The following is a 25,119-nucleotide window of genomic DNA, read 5'->3' as shown; positions in this document are numbered from 1 at the left end:
CTAAAGAAATGGTGCTCTAGGTAAAATACAAAAGAAAGGTTTAGGTGCTGTCCAGAAGAAATTGTACCTGTACTTGCACAGTAACAATCAATTCATTCGTTTTTGAAACCTTTTGTTTTTTATTGCAGGTTGGCAGATATCCTGAGCCAGTTTCAACAGTATCAGGTGCAACAAGAAGTGGACAGTGATTGGGCCAGGAATGAAATACAGATTCCTGGAAGTGTGAGGCAACAATGCTTACTGCAATTTTAAAGGAATATAATACATATAAAGGAAAATATGTTACTTACCCTATATACTTTGTAGTGGTGGCCGAGAAAAAATATAAATCTCATGTTTTCTTGGAGTAAGTACATAAGAGAGATTCTCATAAATGGGATTGATAGGTGACCAATGCTGTACAGGCAAAGTACATGGGATAAGCAACATATTAAAATAATTTTGGGTGGAATATTTCTTTAAATGTTTCTTATTTATATACTGTACCACTGGTAATAAAAAAACAAACAAAAGCACTGTACTCATACAGCATAACATAATTTAAAGAGATACATATATGGCCTCTTTGGAGCACTGCCTGGTGAAGCAATGTAATTATAGAATTTGAACAGTCAATGCATTTTTTGACACTTTAAAGACTACAGTTTTGAGGAATTTTACATCACAGCTAACAAGATTTTATTTAACTGTATTCACGTATGAATTGATTCCAATGTATTTAATTAAACTTAAAATAATGAGTAATACTAAATGTGTTCTTCTATATTGTGAATGAGTTTATTCTTTTTTTTTTCTTGCTTTGGGGAGTTATAAAATATGCACATTTAGTTAAGACTCAATGATACAAAAAGGGCAGGAAACTTATTATTTTATCTTTGCGCTTTTCTATTTTTATAACAGCTGAGAAAACTGAGCAAATGTCCTCTCTACATTTGGTGAAGCTTTGCACCTGGCATAGGTAGAAGTAATAGTTACTCATAAAATACATTAACATTTGTTACTTTTTATGAAAAAAAGTTTTAATTTGGCTATAACACACCTAATAAAGTAGCATGATCACAAACTGATTAGCACTGCTGCCTCACAACTCCAGGTTACTGGATTTGATTTACAGTCACTGTCTGTGTGGAATCTGAAGAATCTTCCTGTTTGTTCAAGTACCCAAGCTTTTCTCTCAGATTCCAAATTTAGGTTGGGTTAATTGGTAAATGGAGGATTCAAAATTAGCCCCATATAAGGGTGCGTCCTGAACTGGATTGTCTGGGAACAATAATGAATGTATGGATATTTATAAATGCAGAAATAACTTTCATTTTTTAGAATTGGTACAATACAGCAATTTTTCTTTCTAAAGGATTTTGCAAGTTCCTTGTGACATTATTTAAAAATATGATTTTTGATTGATTTTTAGAAGATATTTGCTTATTTACGTATGATATTGGATTTATGTATCTAACTTTTTCCATGTTTATTTACTTTTTAGATCAAGTTCAAATAGTTAATGACAGTACAAGGCTTACTAGATTCCTAGTAGCTGGTAGGAATTAAAATTACAAATTATCCAAGCAATTATATTCTTATGGCATAGTTTATTTGTTCAAATCTAAAGAAAACAATTTTAAAATCTATTTTCATGGAATAGCATTTCTTTTCATGACATACAAAGAAAAAGATAGGAACTCACTGTACAAGTCAAAAACAGATAGATCACTTAGGACAAGAGCAATTTATAGTTATTATTTGGGCAGTACGAGGGAACTGGAGTCTCTTGATCAAGAAATATGAATATAAGCAAACTCCACACAGTAGGCAGCAAATTACATGTCAATGTGATTGTTAGTGATATAAAACAGTGATAGTTATTACTAGTATTATTTGAAAGATATAGGCAGGAAGAATATTTATTTGAAAATCAGGTAGGTAAAGAATTTATATGGTGCATTTGATGGTTCTGGCCCAACTTTTGAAACCATCCATCTACTTTCTTAACCTGTTTATCCAGGGCAGGGCAAGGTGCAAATAGAGCCTATCTTGGCATTCATTGAGCCCAAGGCAGGAGCAACACCTAAACAGGGTTCCTGTCCTGTGAATTTAGTATTTGGTATAGATAAGTAATAAGCTGTGAAGGATTGTGTCACATATATGATTTCTATTTCCAGGTAAACTAAAACAGTACCCATTTACACTTAATATAAGAGCAAATTCAATGCCAGTATATAAAAGTACAATATTTTTAAGATAGACATTAAATGTTTTAAAGCAGGCAGAGGTATGTTGAAATTTAAATAAGTCATTAAGATGGACTACATATAGTTCTGATTATTTCTGTTCACCTACAGTGAAAGTCACCAGATCTTACCTAGTTGTGTCTAGTAGTGTGTGGTACACAGTAAAGATTTGTCAACCATGAAAATTTTTCATGTATCATTTTTACCAAGGTTTAGTTCATACTTGTCATAAAAGATACACGTGATGGGGAGTGGGTGTTTTATTACCTTCTGACACAACGTGGCATGTGGTATTACAACAGTGATGATAAAAAAAGGCAGTGAAGAATGAACAGCTGGCTTTCTTTGTGAAAACAGAAGGACCAATGGAATGTGGTACTTAGCCATGATTGAGGTGCATTTTATGATTTGATTTAAGTATAGCTATACGGAAATTACTGCATGTACTGAATCACATACACACACTCGTATGTATTATATATTGCAACCTTAACATGAATAGTCTTAGTCTCCTCAAGACCAATCACAGAAAAAATATCATGTATAATCACTAGTATTTTTTCAGTAAGTATAATAAAAAACCTCATATGCTAATTTGATAACTATCTGTTTTCTAAAAACACCATCTAAATTCACCTGAAATTGTATTGCAATGTTTTTGTACACTTGGAGCACAAAGTAGACTGCTAGCATTAATTTGACATTGGAGAAAGGAGAATATGTGAAGTAGCACATAGTTGATGCAGCAAGATGCATATAAAAAGGAGGAAGCTCACTTGCAGTGCTTCCACAGAGTTGGAAATGTATGCAGTTGCGAGAATGAATAGTGTGTTTTCTTTGTGAACATGGAATGAGCAATGGAACGTGGTACTTCGCCACAAATTAAGTACCTTTTACAAAAAAAAATGATTTGACTACAGCTGTATCAAAATGCTAGCACACATTTTGAATCATATACACACACTTGCATGTACTTAATCTCACACACACTTTTTTTCAGATACACTAACAAAAAGGCCAACTGTTTATTCTTGCTTTTGCATAAATTGTTAGGTATGCTGTCTGTGCATTGCAATGTTTTCACACCCCTTGGAAAATAAATTGCACAGCCAGTGTGTACTCTGCTCCATGCACAAAACTGTCAGTGCACTCAGCTTGTTCTGTCAACAATATGCCATCTTGTGTTCTCCTTTCCCCTTGTCTTATTAGTGCTGGTTGTGTACTTTGTATATTTACAGCTTTGCTTTTTCAGTCACTTGGCACACTTTGATGCTATGTGGACTTTTTTATTTCAGAGATTTTTACGCTGCTGAAAGGCACATTACATGCTGAAACATTCGGATTTTTTTAATTTGTAGTTTATATGATAGTTTAATAAAAATAATTCTTGCTTGCCAGACTTCAGTAATCATTTTATTATAAATTAATTTAAAAGAACTTCATTTTAGACATTTTAGATCTATACCATGATATATTCACTCAAAAATTGTGTCCATATCAGTACGTATCATTTTGCTTATATCGCCTACCACTAGATTAGCAATATCATAAATTCCCTGACCAGATGAATTTTAGAAATGCAATTTATCATCAATGACATTGATAGAGTTTTGAGCTTGAGTTTTTTGGACGTGTCAGTTACTTCTGAAAATGTAATAATTATATACCATCTGTACATTTTGATTTAGTGACCTATGGATTCTGAAACTGAGACCCTTCCACTTGAAAATGCATCTATTATTTCTGAAAGTACATCGCAAGAGGGTCATCGGCTCTGGATTGGTAACATAGACCCTAAAATTACAGAGTGAGTATTTTTAACATTTGTATAATCTGCAGTCGTTTTGTTTAGTTTCGTCCTGAGAAATATAAATATATATTTGATTATTCACATATTACATGTTCACTGTCTAATTTCATTGAAATATATCAATTTTATATAAGTGGAAGAAAAATTAACGTTTTTAATATACTAAAAACTATTAAATAATATTAGTTTTTGTGAAAAATGCCTTTGGCCAAATATTGACCTTAATTTTTTCATATTTTTTTTTTACTATACAACTTATGCATATTAAACAGCAGTATAGGAATTTAACTTTATACACATCCCTTGTCAACTGTATGCACGTAATATAGATGTTAAATACTGTACTAATTTGACAAAGAATCTTTTGAAAGGTAGACTCTACTAGGACACCTTGAGGGGGTGGGGGTTTGGCCACTTGAAATTGTGACTACAGTAGTCAAGAAATACACTTACAACATTGTTTTTGCAATTATATATGTGTGTATGTGTGTGTATTTATTTTTATATATATATATATATAATTTAATTCATGAGCAATATACTTCTTCCATGATACATTTTATATTTCAATTCAGGCTTCAAGATTCAATAGTCCCATGAAAGTTTCCTAAAATAAATGTACTGAATGTTTAGTGTTACACAAATCAAAATACTGCAAAATAAAATCAGTGTGCAATTATGGCAGTTATGTCCAGGGTGTGACGTTAAACTGCATCCGACCCTGCAAGCGTTCCTCCAACTTGCAGGGAAATCATGGGGGTTGGTGGCAGGATTGGCACTCCAGCCACCATAGTAAAACTTCACAAAGCTCCGAGACGACAGAAAGGATTCCTTTTTGCTCCCCGCAGGAGTAGCTCTGCTGCAGCCGGCCATAAGAAGGCTGCTCACATCATGTCTCCCCATCCCGGAAGAGTCAAAACCGTTGGAGAATTATTGGGGTCAGGTCTATTGGGGATCGGAACTGGTGTGGTGCTTTGGTGTCGCCTGCTGCCCAGCAGTACTTGGGTCCCAATTTGAGGCGGCCCGTACGGGTGGGCACATGGAACATCTTGTCTCTCAGGCAAGATGATCATCTTCCTCTGCTGTCGTAGGAGCTGCGTAAACTCCGCATTTCAGTGGAGGCACTCTCTGAGGTGCATAGACCGGAGACTGGCCAGATCTCTGTAGGTGGATACACCTTTTATTGGTCTGGTCATTCTGATGGCTGTCATACTCGGGGAGTAGCTGTTGCTGTAGCAGACTGGCTTCTTCCAATGGTGTCCGATGTCACTCCTTTCAACGAGCGTATTATGAGACTCGGTTTATGGCACTCCCTGGGTGCCTTGTCTGTTGTCTCAATGTATGCTCCAACTGCGGTGAGTGATGTCTCAGCAAGGGAGACATTTTATTCTCTGCTTTGCTCAGTGGTTGATGGGTGCCCATGAGGTGACACTCCTCTGGTCATGGGTAACTTCAATGAAGCCACTGGCACTGACAGGGCTGGCTATGAGGATTGTCTCGGTCCCCATGAGTCTGGTGACCATGGTGAAAGTGGCTCCATGTTCCTTGACTTTGCAAAAGGTCAGGAGCTGCAAATCGCTGGATCCTGGTTCCAGCGCCCTGAACTGCATCGTTGGACTTGGTACTCCAATATTGGTGGTGCGGTGCGGAGATCAATCACATCCTTGTGGGCAGACACTGGAGGCTTTTGCAAAACTGCAGAGTCTACAGAAATGCCCAGTTTGTGAATTCTGACCACATACTTGTTGTTGCTACTCTTAGTATCCATCTTAGGTCCAGTAGCTTACCACCTACTAGGAAAATGAGCCTGGACTTGGCCAGACTCCAAGACCAGGCTGTTTCTAATGAGTTTACATGCAGTTTGTGTGAGGAATTTGCAGATTTGGGTACGACTGCTGATCCTAATGTGATGTGGGAGACCTTCCGTGACAAGACCCTGAAGGTTGCTGAGGGTTATGTTGGTGTTACCAGTTTTCCCAGAAGGATTTTGTTTCATCTCGCAGGGCACCCTGGATATCATCAAGAGGAGTTGCAGTGCACTTCTCAATGGCAGATCTGGTCTGTACCGGGAACTGAGAAGGAGGCTGCGAGGGCTCTGAGGGCAGATAAAGAGGCATTTGTTAGAGGAATCTGTGAGCAAGTGATACACCATCTGTGGTCTAGCGACCCACGACCTGCTTACAGAGGAGTCGAAGCATTACGCACATCTGAATTTGTTCCTCGGAGAGTCACAGTGAGGGAAGCTGATGGAATGGTCCTTACGGATGACACTGCAGTTGTGACCTGCTGGGCTGGCTACTCAAAGCTGATGCTCCAAGTAGGACTATGGATATCTTTGGTTCCACGGTTCTTAAGGCTGATCCTCCAATTAGATGTGAACCACCCAATCTCACTGAGATTGCACAGATGGTGAACCAGCTGGGTTTTTGGGACGGGAGGCTACAGGGATCTGTGGTATCTAGGGTGAACTTCTCAAGGCTGGTGGTAAGGCTGTCCTCCTGGCATTGCAAGCAATGTTTGCCTCCATTTGGGAGACTGGCATCATCCCAACTGACTTGAAAACGGGACTTGTCGTCCCTATTTGGAAAGGGAAGGGTGATCGCCTGGATTGCAGCAACTAAAGGGGAATAACACTGCTCTTGGTGCCGGCTAAGGTCCTTGCTAGGGTCGTACCCGATAGGATCCGTAATCACTTGCTTACTTAAAAGCCACCGGAACAGTCTGGTTTTACTTCTAAGAAGTCTACCATCAACCACATCCTGGCACTAAGGGTTCTCATGGAGCGCAAACACTAATATCTGCAGAGTTTCTTTGCAGCCTTTGTCGATTTTCGCAAAACGTTCGACTCAGTTGATTGAGTTGCAGTGTGGGACATCCTAAGGGTGTCTCTCCGGAAAATCCTTGGGTACCATTGGTTTGACTTTGTGTCGAATGAGCGGTTGCTCATGGAGTCCCGAATGAGGCACATTACCTGCATTGTGAGGGAGCATCAATTACGGCACTATGGTTGTTTCGTCGTGTAGTGGGTACGGCAAAGCACTGTACCAGTGCATGCAACCCAACTTGACTTGACTTGCAATTATGCAAGTCTTGATGTGTTTTTGTAAGATTTTCTTTTATGAAAATAAAACAATCATAAATATTAATCTAAAATAGTTTGATATGAAAATGAGCTTGTGGTTACAGTGTTGCATTTAAGAAACAATGTTGTGAGTCACTAAATTAGGTACTTGTTTGAAATACTTTCATGTACAGTGATGTCTGTGCTGTTTGCCAACAACTTTCAACTCTGCACCATTATGCAGACAACAAATAATGTTTCAGCCAATTTATACCTTAGTCCTAGTTTTTAAGTCAGATTTATAAATTCCCTGCTTTTGATGAAAGACATTTTTGTTTACCTTTGTATTTCAATTTAGTCACTTGGAAATGTCATACATGGTACCAGACCACACTTTGTACTGGCAATATTTTGTATTGTGAAATTTGATACAACACATTTTTTTCATGCTTTATTTAGGGCTGACCGGAGGAGGGATCAGAATCCCTGTCCTTCCACGGTTTCAGCAGATTTACATGATAAACCCGCTTCCTCGGGTTGACTCACCAAATAGTCGAGGAGTCCTTTCCTCTCCTTAATAATAATAATAATAATAATAATAATAATACATTTTATTTATACAAGGCGCCTTTCTGAAAACTCAAGGAGACCGAACAAACAATAAATAAATAAATAAAAAACACAATTGTAAACAACTAAAAACATCAGAAAATATCCAAATTAAAACCAAACAAAACCACTGTAATCATAAAGAAAAAGCCATTTTAAACAGATGTGTTTTAAGTTTATATTTGAAGGATGAATATGATTTGATATTTCTAAGCTCGGTAGGTAATGAATTCCAGAGCTTGGGAGCAGAACGGCTGAATACTCTGCTCCCCATGGTAGTTAGACGGCGAGAGGAACGGTCAGATGGATGGAGGAAGAGGATCTAAGGTTACGGAAGGGAATGGGAACATGAAAAAGGTCAGACAGCTATGGAGGGGCAAGGTTATGAAAGGCCTTAAATGTTAATAGCAGAATCTTAAAATCAATTTGAAACTTAATCAGGAGCCAATGAAGCTGCTGCAAGACCGGAGTAATATGGTGAACAGATTAGGTTTGAGTAATGATGCGTGCTACAGAATTCTGGACTAGCTGAAGCTTATGAAGAGATTTATTAGGGAGACCAAAGAGGAGTGAATTGCAATAGTCCAGCTGAGAAGTAACAAGACTATTAACAAGAATGGCAGTGGTAAGGGGAGTGAGGGAGGGCCGGATGCAATTAATATTACGTAGGTGGAAGTAAGCAGACCGGGTGATGTTATTAATGTGAGATTGAAAAGATAGAGTACTGTCGAGGATGACACCCATACTCTTGACCTCAGGTGATAGAGAAACAACAGAGTTATCAATAATAAGAGAAAGATTATTGGCTTTGGATAATGATGATTTTGAACCAAAGAGGAGAACCTCAGTTTTGTCACTGTTTAATTTAAGAAAATTCAAAAGAAAACTAGGGTTTAATTTCAGCAATGCAGTCAAAAAGCGAAGGTGGTGGAAAGGAAGAGGTGGGTGTACTAGCAAGGTAGAGCTGGGTGTCATCAGCATAACAGTGAAACTTAATGTTATATTTATGAAAAATATTGCCAAGGGGAAGAAGGTGAATAATAAAAAGAAGAGGCCCCAGGACAGAGCCCTGTGACACACATGAAGTAACAGTGATGGGTTGGGATGTGAAGGTTTTAGGCTGAATGAACTGAGTGCGGCCTGAGAGGTAGGATCTAAACCAATCAGGTGGAGTGTGGGTAATTCCAATCAGACATAATCTAGTAAGGAGAGTGGTATGACAAATAGTATCAAAGTCAGCACTCATAAGAAGGTCATTGGTAATTTTAACAAGTGCCGTTTCTGTACTGTGAAGGGGGTAAAAACCAGACTAACTTTGCATACAGATCATTATGAGATAAGCGGGAGTGGAGTTGGATAGCTACTATTTTTTCAAGAATTTTGGAGATAAAGGGCAAATTAGAAATAGGGCGAAAATTATTGAAGTTAGTAGGATCAGCACCAGGTTTTTTTTAGTATTGGGGTTATAGCAACAGTTTTAAAAGATGATGGAATAATACCAGTAGTAAGAGAAGAGTGAATGATGGCAGAAATGAGAGGAACCAAAGAGGGGAGGCAGGCTTTAACCAGAACTGTAGGGAGGGGGTCCTGCTGACAAGTAGATGACTTGGATTTTCAAATGAGAGCTGAGATTTCACAGGAAGTGGAAAGCTGGAATGAAGAAAAACAGTGAATAGGCAAGTGTAGTTCAGAAGAAATATAGAAAGGATCTGGACCGAGGTGCTGATATATCCCCTGGATTTTCTCATTAAAAAATGACATACGAGAATTACAGAAACCAGTTGAATAAAGGTGAGATGGTAAAGAATCTGGAGGTTGTGTAACATTATTAACACTAGAATTACCAGAGCCTACAAAAAAACTAGTAGATCCATCCCACCTTAAAACGCTGCTCACCTCTCTGTCAGCGTTTTTTGTCCTTTAAATGTGTTGATAAGCAGTAAACAGCAAGCAGTCTGCTATCATGTCCCCCACAGGCGCATAGTTTTCTCAGCTCAAGTCTGTGTACCTGCGTGTCAGTTGCTTAAAGTTGTATAGAGTGAGAAGTCAAGCAGAATCACACATTTTATAAATACTGTATCGTTATTTGGAACACTTGCATTTCATGTGTGTTCCGTGTCTACAACGATCTATTCACAGTAAACACATCGTTAAAACAGAAATGTTTTTCATGTTTTAGTAATAATTGACAAAATGTAGACATGAAGAATATAATGTGTGAAGCCTGAATTCCATATATCAAAGAAACACTTTCACAAATGATACAAGTATAACAGAACAAATGTGCTTTTTTCCAAGACTATAACCAAAGAGAAAGAAATCAGGTTAGTGTTGCGTGTTGTCCTGACTTCTCGGGTAGTGTACTGGTTAGAGCTGCAGACTCCAATTCAGAAGGTTGTGGGTTGGAGTCTTAACGTCTCCCAAAATAAAAGTTTTGAGTAGTGAGCTGTTCTTATTGTTAATATCCTTCTATATAAAGGCGGTCGGGATTGTCCTTCCGTCCCGTGAGTGCTACGCAGGCGCGGAGTTTCACACGCCCGTCCATTTTGCAATGCGATGGGATTTGTAGTTTCGTTTTTCCAGGTAAAAGATGATTTTCTACTCCAGACTGTGCGATATCTTCTTCTTTTTTCTTACTATATAAAAGTGGTAGGGATTATCCTTGCGTCCCGTGAGTGGAAAGCGTAGCGGTATTCCGCTTATCACAGACTTGCTACTTGCAGCTTGCAGTACGAAGCGACATGATGTGAGCAGAGTTCTGGTGCTCCCATCGTTCCCTTGCTTTTGTGCGCGATGCGCTGGAAAAATAGACAAAATTATGTCTCTGGAAATAATTAATGTTGATGGAGTACAAATGCCTCACCGCGTAGAAAATGTCAGGGGGGTTCAAAAGGGCAACCTCAATATAGAAAAAAAGTTAAAATTTAATCACAAAAATAACAGAAACTACGAGTATTAAAGTAATACCGCTCAAATGCAATATAACCAAATTAATGAGTTTGTATAAAATATCAAATTGATCTACATATTGAATTGCCTTAAGAAGTGGTCAACTTAAAAGTCGGTCGCCTTAAAAGGCGGGTCAGCCTAGTTATACAATAAAATCATACATTTGATTTGTGTCTGTAATAGCCGCTGTAAATGTATAGTACTTGTCAAAGTTAGTGTCTTTTTTTTTAGTTTTACTTGTTTTACTTTATTTACTTACCTTCCTACAGCATAAAGTCATAAGTATACTGCAGAGCTTCCTCTGTTTGATCATCAAGGGCATGGTCACAAATTACACGTGTAATGCCACAAAAAATACCTGCTGACACTTTAGTATGCGAGCAATGGTGCGAGAATGCAGTTAGACTTTTTTTGGGCACATACACCACGCTAGAGAAAGTCAAACTTACAGTCAATGAGGAGATCCTGAATGAGATGTCCCTTGCTCGTGAGTGAGCGGATGTTCAGTAGACCGAAGCTGACAATGTTGCTGTTGGATTTGACAGTGGTGTTAGTCGACCGAGCTAAGCTGGCCAACACGCTGTGGTACCATTCCTATCTGTGTTACGTGGATGGTGCCGAAACTCAGACCAGAAAGAGTTAATCCTTTCGAGGCGTCCACTTGGAATCTCCGGCGGGACCCACGATGGATGTACAGTAATCCCTCCTCGATCGCGGGGGTTGTGTTCCAGAACATCCCACGATAGATGAAAATCCGCGAAGTAGAAACCATATGTTTGAATGGTTATTTTTATATATTTTAAGCCCTTATAAACTCTCCCACACTGTTAACATTATTAGAGCCCTCTAGACATGAAATAACACCCTTTAGTCAAAAGTTTAAACTGTGCTCCATGACAAGACAGAAATGACAGTTCTTCCTCACAATTAAAAGAATGCAAACATATCTTCTCTTCAAAGAATGCATGTCAGGAGCAGAGAATGTCAGAGAGAGAGAGAGCGAGAGAAAAGCAAACGATCAAAAAATCAGTACGTGCTTTTAAGTATTGCGAAGCACCATGATAAAGCGGCATTTTGTACAGGAGCGTCCGTATCCTCTAGGCAAACAGCCTCTCTGCTCACACCCCCTCCGTTAGGCAGAGAGAGTGAGAGAGACAGAGAAAAGCAAACAATCAAGCACCATGCGGGAAGCATATCGTATATCATTGAGGAGTTTTATTTAAAATGTAATACATGCTCTGATTGGGTAGCTTCTAAGCCATCTGCCAATAGCGTCCCTTGTATGAAATCAACTGGGCAAACAAACTGAGGAAGCATGTATCATAAATGAAAAGACACATATTCCGCAGAAATCCGTGAACCAGCGAAAAATCTGTGATATATATTTAGATATGCTTACATTTAAAATCCGCGATAGAGTGAAGCCACAAAAGTCGAAGCGCATTATAGCGAGGGATCACTGTATCTCAGACGAGGGAGAAGTATGACGTCCGGGTCGAGATGCAGCACAGACAGCAAAGGCACAGACTGGAGCAGATGCAGTCGAAGGAGCTCAGCAGTTGAGTACTGGAGGAGGCCAGTCGCAAGTTAGATAGCGAGCGACAGAAGACTCCAAACAAACATTAACCAGGGGCCTCATGTATAACGCCGTGCATAGAACTCGCACTATAACATGGCGTAAGCACAAAAGCCGAAATGTGCTTACGCACAGAAAAATCCAGATGCAGGAATCTGTGCGTACTCCAACTTCCACGTTCTTCCGTTACATAAATCCCGATCAGCGTGAAAACTAACGCTTCGTGCACGCGCGCATTATGTAACGCCCCAAATCCTCCCAGAATTACGCCTATTTGAATATGCAAATCAATATAAATCGCCCTTAAGCGCAGCCTTCTGTGAAAAGACAATGGGAAAAGCACAGGGAAAATATAAGAATTTCAGCGAATACCAAGTGGAGGCAAAGGAAAAACATACTATTTGTTCAAATAAACCGTGGTATAATCAACAAAATGAAGTTGATCAAGTGACATAGCGTGTTGGAGAAACTTGAAAGCTCACATTCACAAAATCGCACAGTGCCGGAAATAAAAAAGAAGTCACATATCAAAGTTGCCGTGAAAAGAAGAGTTGTAAGTCCACTGTCTGAGTGTCATATGAAAGTTTATTAGGGTACCGAGAAAAAAGGCACACGGTGGGGAAAAAGCACGAAATGTCAACTTGAATCTCGACATTTCCACTTTAATCACGTAGTTTATTTTGTCATTTAGTAGAACATTATAAACTTCATCTTAAAATCGTTTAATTAACCAGTTTCTCAAATCACATCGTAATTAAAGTAGCACGTTATATGCTTTGTTTTGTATTTGATCTTCTACTCGTATGTGATCTATGTGTGTGAATCACTACTTGCTTCTTAAACTGGCTCTCTTCCTCCAACTGGACACAGAGTCCATTACATTCGTGATATTACAGCTCTCTGAATAACTAAAATACTGAGATGTATACGTGATGTCATTTTCATGATGATAGGTGTTAAAGCACGTTATTAAACATGTGTTTCACTTCGATGAAATAATTTATTGTCGAAATTTGTAAGCTGCTTTTAGCTGTGTTGTTATTTTCTCTTTCTGTGTTATATTCAATATATATTGGCGTAGCCGTCACTGCAGTCAGCGCTTTTCTTTCCCCAAGTAACCGATCGCCATACAATCAGCTCTGTAATAGACGTTAAACATTTCTGTGCGTACGCACCGTTTATACATGAGGCCCCAGGTGAATATCCTACAAGTCCACATTGTAGACGAGGCTACAGGCAACTCAGGCGTCCAGAGAACAAACCGGCAAGTTTCAAACAAAACGTGGGTTAGGCTGAAGCTGAATGCAAACACAGTATATGCAGCCATGCAGAGTTATCAGCAAAAATGGCAAAAAAAAAAATACCATCAAAATCACCAGTCATAGCAAAACTCAATAGTCTAGTTACCGGTGAGTAGCGGTGACCAGTCCCACCATCGTCCACTTAAATCGGAAGCAAATGTTCTCAAAAAACTGAAGTTCATAGGGACCTTGCCAATGGGCAAGTAACTTAGGGTGGGAGGTAGGTACTAGGACCATGATGCAATCTCCCGGGTGGAACTTGCGGAGAGACGTACCACGGTCGTAATATCAGACCTGTGCTGCTTGTGCCTCTTCCATGTGACTTTTAAGGAGGGGCTGAATTTTACCAAATCTATCGTGTAATTGTGCGATATATATATACCTATATATTTGTAGAGGAAAGAGCCTCTTCTTCCCATTCTTCTTTTAAGATATCTAATATGCCCCGAGGTTGTTGCCCACACAATAATTCAAAAGGGGAGAACCCCGTGGAGGCTTGTGGGACTTCCCAATAGGCAAAAAGGACGGGGAGCTGATCCCAGTTCCTTCCATCGTCGTTGACCATCTTATTTTACGAAGCATTTGTTTGAGAGTCTGATTGAATCTCTCTACCAAACCGTCGTTTTGAGGATGGTATACCGTGGTCTTTAGATGCTTTATTTTAAGTAACTTGGCAGTCTCCTTGAAGGTCTCCAAGGTAAAAGGTGTCCCTTGGTCCATCAGGACTTCCTTAGGGATGCCGAACGCGCAAGGACCCCTACTAATTCCAGAGCGATGGCTTTAGAAGTGGCTGAGCGCAATACAATAGCTTCGGGGTATTTGGTAGCATAATCCACGAGGACTAAAATGTACTTGTGTCTTGGGGCTGAGGGCTCTGCCTAAATCGACCCCAATTCTGTGAAAGGGAACATCAATTAGGGGAATAGGAACAAGAGGAGCACGGTCCTTTCTAGGAATTTGTCACAATTGACACTCTGGGCAAGAAGTGCAAAAGCAACAAACCTCCTCATTGATTTCCGGCCAATAAAAGCAGAGCTTGATCCGATCCAGGGTTTTCTCGGTGCCCAAATGGCCACCTAGGAGGTGGGCGTGTGCTAACTCATAGACCTGCCGCCAGTCTGTGGGATTAGCAGTTGCCTCCTCTTCTGCCCGTCATGCTCTGCTACACGATACAGAAGGTCATTTTCTAACACAAAGTGAGGATCCTGTTGCATCGACTGGTGAGTGCGCTGGCCATTGACCAGGACCACTGCATTTTTGGTAAACTTAAGGGAATCGTCATTCCACTGCTCTCTTTTAAAAGAAGCCAGCGTTTCTCTAAATTAAAACTGTAAAAGGGAGAGAGGGTCCGGGCCGACCTCAAGGGGTGTGGCTTCCTCCCGTTCCATCTCGACGCTGGTGAATGACATATTAGCACGCGACGGTCCAGAAGTTGCTGCGTCACTCACGGAGGCTGCTTCATCTGTGCGCCGGCTGGTTACATGGCAAGGAGGCAACTAGAGATGGCTCATCCCCGTGTACAACTAGGCCTAAGTTAAACCCAGGAGCGAAATGTGTCTCACCATTTTTATTTTAGACCAGTCCCGCCCCAGTATCAACAGATGTGGTGGATTCGGGAGGACGGCCACGGTTAATTTCCATACTGATCCTCCATAACTGATGACACATGTGGCGGACCTGAACCAGCGGATTTCTCCGTGGACACAGGTTATACTGGTCTTAACCTTTAACCACTGTCACGGCAGCATGAACCAGCGGGCAACAATGGTAATGTTGCTGCCGGAATCGAACAAGGCTGTGGTCTTATACCCATTTACGATCACCACGCCGGTGTGTGGGACCGCCAACAGGTTAGTCAGAGCACACCAACTCCTCTTCCCTCTCCACCTACATTCCTCCTCGCTCCCAAGCGGTTTACGCGCCCATGACTCTGGGGACGTTGGCACAAGCTCTGGGTTGGTGTGGGGGGCTAGGGTTTGGGACATACTCCGGCTGAGTTTGACCAAAGGGCGGTTCTGCTACCTCAGATTGTGAGGCCACCCTATGTGTCTCTAGGAGCTCTGTGAGCTCTGCCATGTTCTTAAAGTGTTTACCCCAGACCGGCTGAGTGAAGTCACGGGGTAGTGCTTTCAGAAGCAGGTAGCAGGCCACCTGCTCTATTACTTTGTATGGCTTGTTCTCCTGTGGCCATAGCCACTGCCCTACCCTTGCCCATAAGGACCATACTTGTTATTGAGTCGGCCACTCTGGGTCGAACCTCCAGTTTCTCACTCTAGTCACCTGCCAGTCTGGGCCACCCCTTGGTGGAAATCAGGGCTCTGGCTTCACAGGGAGGCGGGCACTCTCCTCCGAGAGAGCATAATAAGCCCCTTTGTCCCCCCTCTGGAGCAGCCCAATTCTGTAAGCCCCTCTTGCACACACCCTGGCCTGCTTAGGTTGCTTAGTGAAATGTGCCGAGAGCAGAGCTCATACCGGGTCTCTCCGAACCATAGGACACCCTCCCCGCCTGAAAACTCAGCCCCAGTACGCTCCCACCTGGGTACATTGCAGGTCCTGTCACCTTCTCTTCCGGGACCGTTCCATCCTGCCATCTACGTCACTGTCACAAACTCCACAAAGAGCCATAGCAAGGTTTGGGGCAGCCACCCGTATATTTGGTTTCCTGGCTGCAAATTGATGATTAGTGATAGCACTGCTGTGCACAAAACCAATTCCAAAACAGAACTGAGGAAATATGGAGAAGGTGGAGGCTTTTGAAGGGGAAGACAGGAAGTGAGGTCAAAGGGGTCGGGCTCCTGAGGGTCTTCAACCATAGGCTCAAGCCCAGATGTGACATCACAGGGGCCGAAGCCGGCAAGGTCTTCTTCCATAGGCTCAGACCCAGAAGTGATGTCAAGATGGCCAGGTGGAATCTCCTGTGAATGGTCTACAGGAAAGGGAGAAAAAGAGTCAGTGCACTCTGTCACATCCTGGTCTGATTCGTAACTGCCCTTACTCAAGCCCTTTAGCTGCCTCCTATGCGCACATGTGTGACAATATGTTATATGTTACTTTTTATTTTTAGCAGGGAGCCATGGATGGGTCATTAGTAGATTGCAGAGCATAAGTAATATTCACACATACACAGTTTAGGTCAAAATTTGTGGACAACGCCATTTATTATTATTTAAAATGTTGACAGCAGTGATTAAAAATTTTGTTGTAATATTTATCAGGAAATAATTTGAGGTGGGGCGGCTGCCTCGCAGTTAGGAGACCCGGGTTCTCTTCCTGCGTCCTGAGTTTGCATGTTCTCCCTGTGTCTGCATGGGTTTCTTCTCACAGTCCAAAGACATGCAGGTTAGGTGCATTGGTGATTCTACTGTAAATTCTTCCTAGTGTGGGTGTGTGTGTGCCCTGCAGTGGGCTGGTGCCCTGCTCAGGGTTTGTTTCCTGCCTTGTGCCCTGTGTTGGCAGGGATTGGCTCCAGCAGACCCTCGTGACCCTGTAGTTAGGATATAGCGGGTTGGATGATGGATGGATGGATAATTTGAGGTATTTTTTTAAGCAGACAGCTCCCAGTCTGTTGCTAATGATAACCTTAGTAATCTCTCCACAGTTATGAATATTCTGTAACATACAACATAGTTATTTTCTGTTTTTACTTCTTTGTTTTGTACTTCATATGAAAAGAAAAAAAATCTAACTTTTTAATCAAAGTGGCAAATACATGTAATAAGCACTTAGTACAGATAAAAAACAGACTACCGTATATACTTGGCTAGAGAAGCCCATTTGTGAATCAGCCAATCCTCAAATTTTTAACCTAAATATCATGGGAAATGCGCCACTCACAAATGAGCTAAATGTGAAAATTTAAACATAACCTTAAATTTTTAAGTAACTAGTAACCTAATGCAATACTTTTTTTAAGTATTATTTTAAAAGATAAGCGTTACTGTGGAAGCTTATAATAATACTGCATTATTTCACATAAGCATTACCTTTTTAAGACGGTGGCTGCTGCTGAGTAACGTGAATTTGTTCGCTCTAGATGTTTGGTGACAGCTAATGAGGAGGAAGTTAAGTTTTTGAGTAGTGTGGAATGAAGTAAAAAGAATTAAATAAGTTATACATTTAATCTCGAATATGCTGAGAGATAAATTTTATCTGCCCTGTTTTAAGGCACAGGGAGACAGTGATTATGGCAGCAGCGCTAAGTGTAAGTCAAGAAGCAAACATGGCATGCTGGTCCAATGCAGGGCACAATTGCATAGCCAAGCAGAAAAAAAATGTGCTGTGTGTAATCTACTAATGTCGGGCATTGTGCAGTTTTGGGCTGGATTTTAAGCCTGATTTGTATTGACCAAGTGATTTTTTTTTTAACTTGGCCCAAACTTCAGCGTCATTAGCCATCATTTCTTGTGCAGTATAAGAAGGGTTGCGATGCTTGATTGCATGTTATAATTCGGTCTGTGTTAGCTCCAAAGTCACCAAGTAAGCATCTTTTGCAAATTGAGTTTCTAGCGATCTGTAATCGGTAAATTGGCCGATCACAAAATCCAATCATTTTAGCCCGTTTTTCTAAGTATTACGGTGATTTCGTTTGTGTGCTCCTTTATGAAAAGTGTTACAGTAATTGAGCCTAGTTTTTTTAAGGCAATCTTCCTCCAGTGTAAACAAAGAACATGTTTTATCAAAAGGTCTATTTTATCAGAGAGGGAACTTAGTCTTTATGTTAAATAAAGTGGAGTAATAAACAGAAAACAGAATCAGAGAAGTTGTCCTGTTCTTTAAGACAAATGGCAAGAAAAACTACTTTAATAAATTCAGACCTTTTTATTTCATCCTTTAAATTAAAATGGACTGTTTCAGTTTGGACAGTGAGATTGTTTTAAGCTTTTTTTATGGAAAAAGAAAAGATAAAGAAAAATTTGAAATTGCTTCTTAGTAAACGATAGGCATGTTAGGTTAACAGTAAATTGCTTTCAAGTCTTGTGTTAAGTCTTCTTAGTATTGTGTCTACATGATAAACAGCTTATAAAAATTTGATACATTTGTAGCTTTTTCAGAGATTTGTACTGTTATTATTTATTTACTTATTTGTGTCATACAATTTACACTTTGGTAAGAAATAAGTACCACATAATTAAAATTGTAATCCATATTTTATAATTACACCTCAAGAATTATGAATGTCTTACATTGATCAGCGCATCCCGATTCATTTTACCCTCGCACCACCTTAGTTTGAGAAGAAGTATGAAAAAATATGAGGTTAACACAGAAAAACAGATCACCAATTTAAGCTTTATGAATAATCGATTCGCCATCAATAATTGTTTTGGTAAAGCCATCCTCCTTCCATTTTATATTTTTCCGCCACTAGCCATAATTAAATGAACGGTAAAAAAGTAAGAGCAAAGCGAGGGTGACTTATTTAGGCAGGCATATATATGACAGCAACACTCATGACAATGTCACTCATGTTACGTTATTATTAAAATATTTACTTTTCTTTTTCATTACTTCTTACTTATATTTTAAGCCCTTATAAACTCTCCCACACTGTTAACATTATTAGAGCCCTCTAGACATGAAATAACACCCTTTAGTCAAAAGTTTAAACTGTCCTCCATGACAAGACAGAGATGACAGTTCTTTCTCACAATTAAAAGAATGCAAATAGATCTTCTTCTCTTTAGGAGCAGAGAATTTCACAGGGAGAGAGAGAGAGAGCGCTAGCAAAGAAAAGCAAACAATCAAAAAATCAATACTTGTGCTTTTAAGTTTGCTGCAGCATTTTTTAGAGGAGCGTTAGTATCTTCTAAGCAAACAGCCTCTGTGCAAACAGCCCTCTGCTCACATCTCCTCCGTCAGGCAGAGAACGTCAGAGAGAGAGCGAGATTAAAGCAACAATCAAAAAATCAATACGTGTGCTTTTGTGCTTTTAAATATGCTGAGCACCGCAATAAAGCGGCATTTTTTTTAGAGGAGTATCAGTATCTTTTAAGCAAACAGCCTCTGTGCAAACAGCCCCTCCATCAGGCGCAAAGAATGTCAGAGAGGGTGAGAGAGAGGCAGAGACAAGCAAACAATCAAGCTCCGCGCGGGATGCATATCTTATAGCATTGAGGAGTTTTAGTTAATATGTAATACATGCTCTGATTGGGTAGCTTCTAAGCCATCCACCAATAGCGTCCCTTGTATGAAATCAACAGGGCAAACAAACTGAGGAAGCGTGTAGCATACATTAAAAGACACATTGTCCCCAGAAATCCGCGAACCAGCGAAAAATCCGTGATGTATATTTAGATGTGCTTACATTTAAAATCCGCGATAGAGTGAAACCGCGAAAGTCGAAGCGCAATATAGCGAGGGATTACTGTATATATATATGAATGACCTCCAAAGAGCGCTGACACTTTTGATATCATGAACGTGTCTGCAAAAACTGGGGTCTCCTGCCCAGCAAAAGTCGAGCAGCCAGCGCGCGTGCATAGCTGTGCCGACCTTTGAGACGCTGACTGCGCTTCTGCCTTAAGTCAAAGTGAACACTTTTAATTTTTTTCATCCTCCCCCTGCGCTATAGCCCAGACAAGTGCAAACACGGGACCCCTTTTCTACACCACGGCAAAATAATATTAAGGCGATTCACACTTTCTTTTGCACGTATACGATTATGAGGTCCTCAGCTCGGATTATGAAGACACGCACAGGAGTGGAGGACTGACAGTGCCATCACAGCCGATTTATGGCGGGGACGTCTCACCAGTCTACACAAGACCCACTGCGACTGTCCCCAAAAGGCGATCATAACGTCAGCGAACACATCTCTCTATACTATATAAAAGAAAAAGGCAACTTTCCTTTCTTTACACCTTTTTTCCTTTTATCCCAAACCAAAGCCTTTCTCTCTTAACACTGCAGAGGACGCAAAACTAATTTTCTTTAAATGCCGGTAAGGCACATTACCAGAGGCACAAATTTGAACGTTCACATAGAAAATGTAATTTCAATGTACCTGTACTTCTTAAAACGTTAATGTTTTACTGTTTAATAACTTATAGACTATAATTTATTATTTTTCCCTTGCACTCAGTGACCAAACCTATACACACACATATAGACACATACAAACATACACACAAGTATATGTATGTGTATATATATATACACACACACACACACACATACATACATACATACATACACACATTGTGAAAGACGGGAAGAGACAGTAATAAATGTTGGGGTTTTGCCGGCCCCGTATATTATACACAAAAAAAAGCAGGTCAAAATCATAAACAAACAGTTCATAACGCGTCCCCGAGTCCTGGCGTCGCGGCCATTTTATTGGTGAGAAGCCGGAAGTGGAGGAATGCTGGGAAGGACTGTGAGGGAGGATGTGAAGGATGACGTCAGGGCCAGATGGCGGAGAAAGGGCGGAAGTGCCGCACTGCGGTCAAACCCGGCTATGGAGGATATATATATAGATATGTATATAGATATGTAGATATGAAGATATGTATGTGTATATATATGTATATATATATCTATACTAATAAAAGGCAAAGCCCTCACTCACTCACTGACTCACTCACTGACTCATCACTAATTCTCCAACTTCCCGTGTGGGTGGAAGGCTGAAATTTGGCAGGTTCATTCCTTACAGCTTCCTTACAAAAGTTGGGCAGGTTTTATATCGAAATTCTACGCGTAATGGTCATAACTGGAAGCAGTTTTTCTCCATTTACTGTAATGGAGATGAGCTTCAACGCCGGGGCGGAGTTTCGTGTGACATCATCACGCCTCCCACGTAATCACGCAGTACATAGAAAACCAGGAAGACCTCAAAAAAGCGCTCAAGAAAACATACATTATATAATTGAGAAGGTAGCGAAACAATAAGAAGCGAGCGAGTGCATATACTACCATATTCATGAGTTCTGCTACTTCGGAAACAAAGCACGATGTAAACCTACACTTTAAATTAAGTTCATAGACAGGCTGCCGCTGGCATTTGTAATTTAGTGCCTGCCCATATAAGGCCGTCCGTCAGCGGCAATCCAATAGCAAACTGCCACGGGTAAATATTCACGGGTGAAGGACTGTGCTTATGGAGAGGAAGATGAGATGGTCAGGGTGGTGTTTGACACAAACTCAGCGAAACTGCGAGAGAAAGTTTTAAGTGCCAGGACTAAGGTAACATTAAATAAAGCTATGGACATAGCGAGATGGCACCAGCACAGCTGGGAACCTTCGATGCATGTACACCGAGTGGCTCACGTGAACTGGCGCAGTGCACAGATAAAAGCAACAGTTCCAAAGAGCTGAACAAAACCGAATTACACAATTGAAAAGGCAGCAAAAATATGAAGCGTCTCATACATACAAACATATTCATAAATCCAACTACTGTGGAAACAAAGCACACGTTGGAAAAAGTCAATGTCCCGCTAAAGGAAGACAGTGTAAAAAACCCGTGCATGCAGTGTGTCAGGTCTCAGATAAAGAAGAAGACAAGCTGTTTATTGATGCAGTAAGAAACGAATCGATGAATGAAACCTGTCATCTTTACAGCGATTGACAAACACGGAATGTAACTTGAACACAACACATCCTACAAATACGAACCTGATTGAAAGAAATAATGATAATCAAATCCTTGATGACAGCAACACTCAGTAACACTCACAAAACAAATACTGTATATTGACAGTCATGTTACGTTATTTTTTAAAATGTTCCCTTTTCTTTTCTACCTTTTTTAACACACTACTTCTCGCTGCGATACGGGTATATATATATGTATATATATATAACCCGATCTACATACTCGAATAATGGATACTTTATTAGCCATCAATGATTGTTTTGGTAAAGCCATACTCAGTGTATTCATTAGATGAGCGGTAAAAAGTAAGGCGAGGGAGGATGACTATTGAGGCATGCAGGCTGTAGTCTTGCGTCAACTCTATCTGAATTGCGATCACATTTGAAAAATATATCTTTTCAAGTTCTATTTAGTCCATATGTGTCAAACTCAAGGGCGCGGGCCACATCCGCCCGTGTAATTATATCAGGCCCGAGATCATTTTATATACTGTATTATTGTTATTAAAGCCGGGTATATGAAGCGCTGGTAACACAATAAACTACAGATCCCATAATGCAGCGCTTCAGCTGCCTTGCCGAACACTAACGCGTTAATCAAGTCTACCTTATGATGCTGCAAGTTATTGCGAAGCTAGAGTTATTGCGCACTGAGTTTGCACGGCGCTTTGGTGACTTTGAAGAACAAAAAAAGTCTGTCTACATGCGGCTCGAACCCTGTGCATGTTTGGTAGCACATATCTGTGTGAGAAGCTCTTCTCAGTGATAAAGACTAACAAAACAGCACATGGAAGTCGCCTCACTGATGAGCACCTGCAATCCATCCTGAGAATCTCCACAACACAGAACCTCACACCAAACAGAAACGAACTTGTGGCCAAAAAAAGATGCCAGGCGTCCAGCTCTAAAATGACATATGAGCAAAGACAACTGAATGATTTGATTTGTTATTGCACGTAAGAGCGGAGTCAACCGTTTTAACAAACAGCGTATTGCACTGATACGAAATAGCTGTGTGTGTATATATGTAGATATGTATGTATATGTATATATATATGTTTATATATGTGTGTGTGTATGTATGTATGTATATATATATATATGTATTTGTGTATATATGTGTGTGTATATATGTAGATATATATGTATGTATATATGTGTATATGTATAGATATGTATATATATATATGTTTATGTGTGTGTGTAAATATATATATATATATATATATATATGACAACAACACTCATCACTCACAACAGTGACAAAACAATTACATTGACAATCAGGTTACATTATTTTCAAAATGTTTCCTTTTCTTTTCATTGCGTCTTTAACACACTACTTCTCCGCTGCGAAGCGCGGGTATTTTGCTAGTATATATATATGTATGTATGTGTGTGTGTGTGTGTGTGTGTGTGTGTGTGTGTGTGTATATATGACAGCAGCAATCCAAGCTGTGAGAAAACAGTAATAAGGAGGCGTGTCAGACGTCGTGGTACATTTTCTGATGCAGCTAGACGAAAATAACTTTGTGACGCTGCCACCAAATACACAAAACAATTACTTTGACAATCATGTTACATTATTTTTAAAATGTTTCCATTTCTTTTTCATAACTTCTTTAACACATGACATCACTGCTGGTATTTTGCTATATATATATATATATATATATATATATATATCACAGCGACACTCATAACAGTGACAAAACAATTACATTGACAATCATGTTACGTTATTTTCAAAATGTTTCCTTTTCTTTCTCTTTCCTTCTTTAACACACTACTTCTCTGCTGCCAAGCGCGGGTATATATATATATATATATATATATAGATAGATAGAGATATATATATATATATATATATATATATATATATATATATATATATATATATATATATATAGATATGAGAACAACATATATATATAGATAGATAGATATGAGAACAACACTCATATCAATGACAAAACAATTACATTAACAACCATGTTACGTTATTTTTAAAATTTTTCCTTTTCTTTTTCGTACCTTCTTTAACACACTACTTCTCCGCTGCGAAGCGCGGGTATTCTGCTAGTCTATACTAATAAAAGGCAAAGCCCTCACTCACTTACTCACTCACTCATCACTAATTCTCCAACTTCCCGTGTAGGTAGAAGGCTGAAATTCGGCAGGCTTATTCCTTACAGCTTACTTACAAAAGCTGGGTAGGTTTCATTTCGAAATTCTACGCGGAATGGTCATAACTGGAACATACTTTCATCTATATATGCTGTAATAGAATGCAACTCGATAGCCGTGGGAGGCGGAGTTTCGTATTAAAATATTTAATCAATCACATTTCAGCCATCATTTGTTGCCAGGCAGAGAGGCTTTCAGAATCTGTTGTGGAGGCACTCTAACACAGAATAATTGTCGATTAACCTATTGCTTCAACCAATCAGATTTTGAGTTGGTGTCAGTAGGGCCCTTTAGCAGGCGTACGGCAACGTCACCGTATTCAGACCCATTGATTGGATAGAAGCCGATATGGGGAAGTCTATGACGCCATTGAACGCACCATGAACGCTCCGAGCGAAAGATCATCGCGTGCACTACGGACAACTTCATGGCAGGATTTTGGACAATATTATTTGCCAGACACAGACCAGATTTCAAGACCATGAAAACCTGATATTTGTTATGCTCCTCGAGCCCCAAAACTTTCGGGAATACAAGAAAAATTTCACGCATGCAGCCTTCTACACTTTAACACAACAGCCACGGAGTGCTTTTTGATCTGTCTTGGCTAAAAACGGAACTGACTGTAATGTATGCTATGGATGATTTTCAAGGAAAATCTCCCACTGATCTCCTTGACTTCCTTCATCAGAAAAATCTGAATGAGAGCATGGGGCTGCTGTTCACATTGGTATATTTGGGGCGAGCATTCCGTGTACACTGCTTCTGTCGGCGGACATTTTCAGCCCTAAAGCGAATTCAAA

The 25,119-nt window shown here is 39.9% G+C and overlaps 1 protein-coding gene across 6 annotated transcripts in view; it reads left to right on the top strand.

Annotated features, from left to right (window-relative positions):
* rbm18 (RNA binding motif protein 18) overlaps positions 1 to 25,119 on the top strand; it is a 74,337-nt gene that overhangs the window by 3,547 nt on the left and 45,671 nt on the right. Inside the window, exons 2-3 of one of the 6 annotated variants that reach the window (XM_039762811.1) lie at positions 129 to 165; positions 3,917 to 4,035. In XM_039762811.1, coding sequence (XP_039618745.1) covers positions 3,923 to 4,035 — 113 coding nt within the window. In that variant the 5' untranslated portion in view covers positions 129 to 165; positions 3,917 to 3,922. Of the gene's footprint in view, positions 1 to 128; positions 223 to 987; positions 1,240 to 1,517; positions 1,538 to 1,567; positions 2,623 to 3,916; positions 4,036 to 25,119 lie in introns of those variants that run through there. The other 5 variants (XM_039762810.1, XM_039762815.1, XM_039762812.1 and 2 more) reach the window with 5 other exon arrangements.

The sequence above is a fragment of the Polypterus senegalus genome, chromosome 9, assembly GCF_016835505.1.
Source record: "Polypterus senegalus isolate Bchr_013 chromosome 9, ASM1683550v1, whole genome shotgun sequence".
NCBI classification, from domain to species: Eukaryota; Metazoa; Chordata; class Cladistia; order Polypteriformes; family Polypteridae; genus Polypterus; species Polypterus senegalus.
Note: the sequence above shows the minus strand (reverse complement) of the source record. Positions and strands in the feature narration are given on the sequence as shown.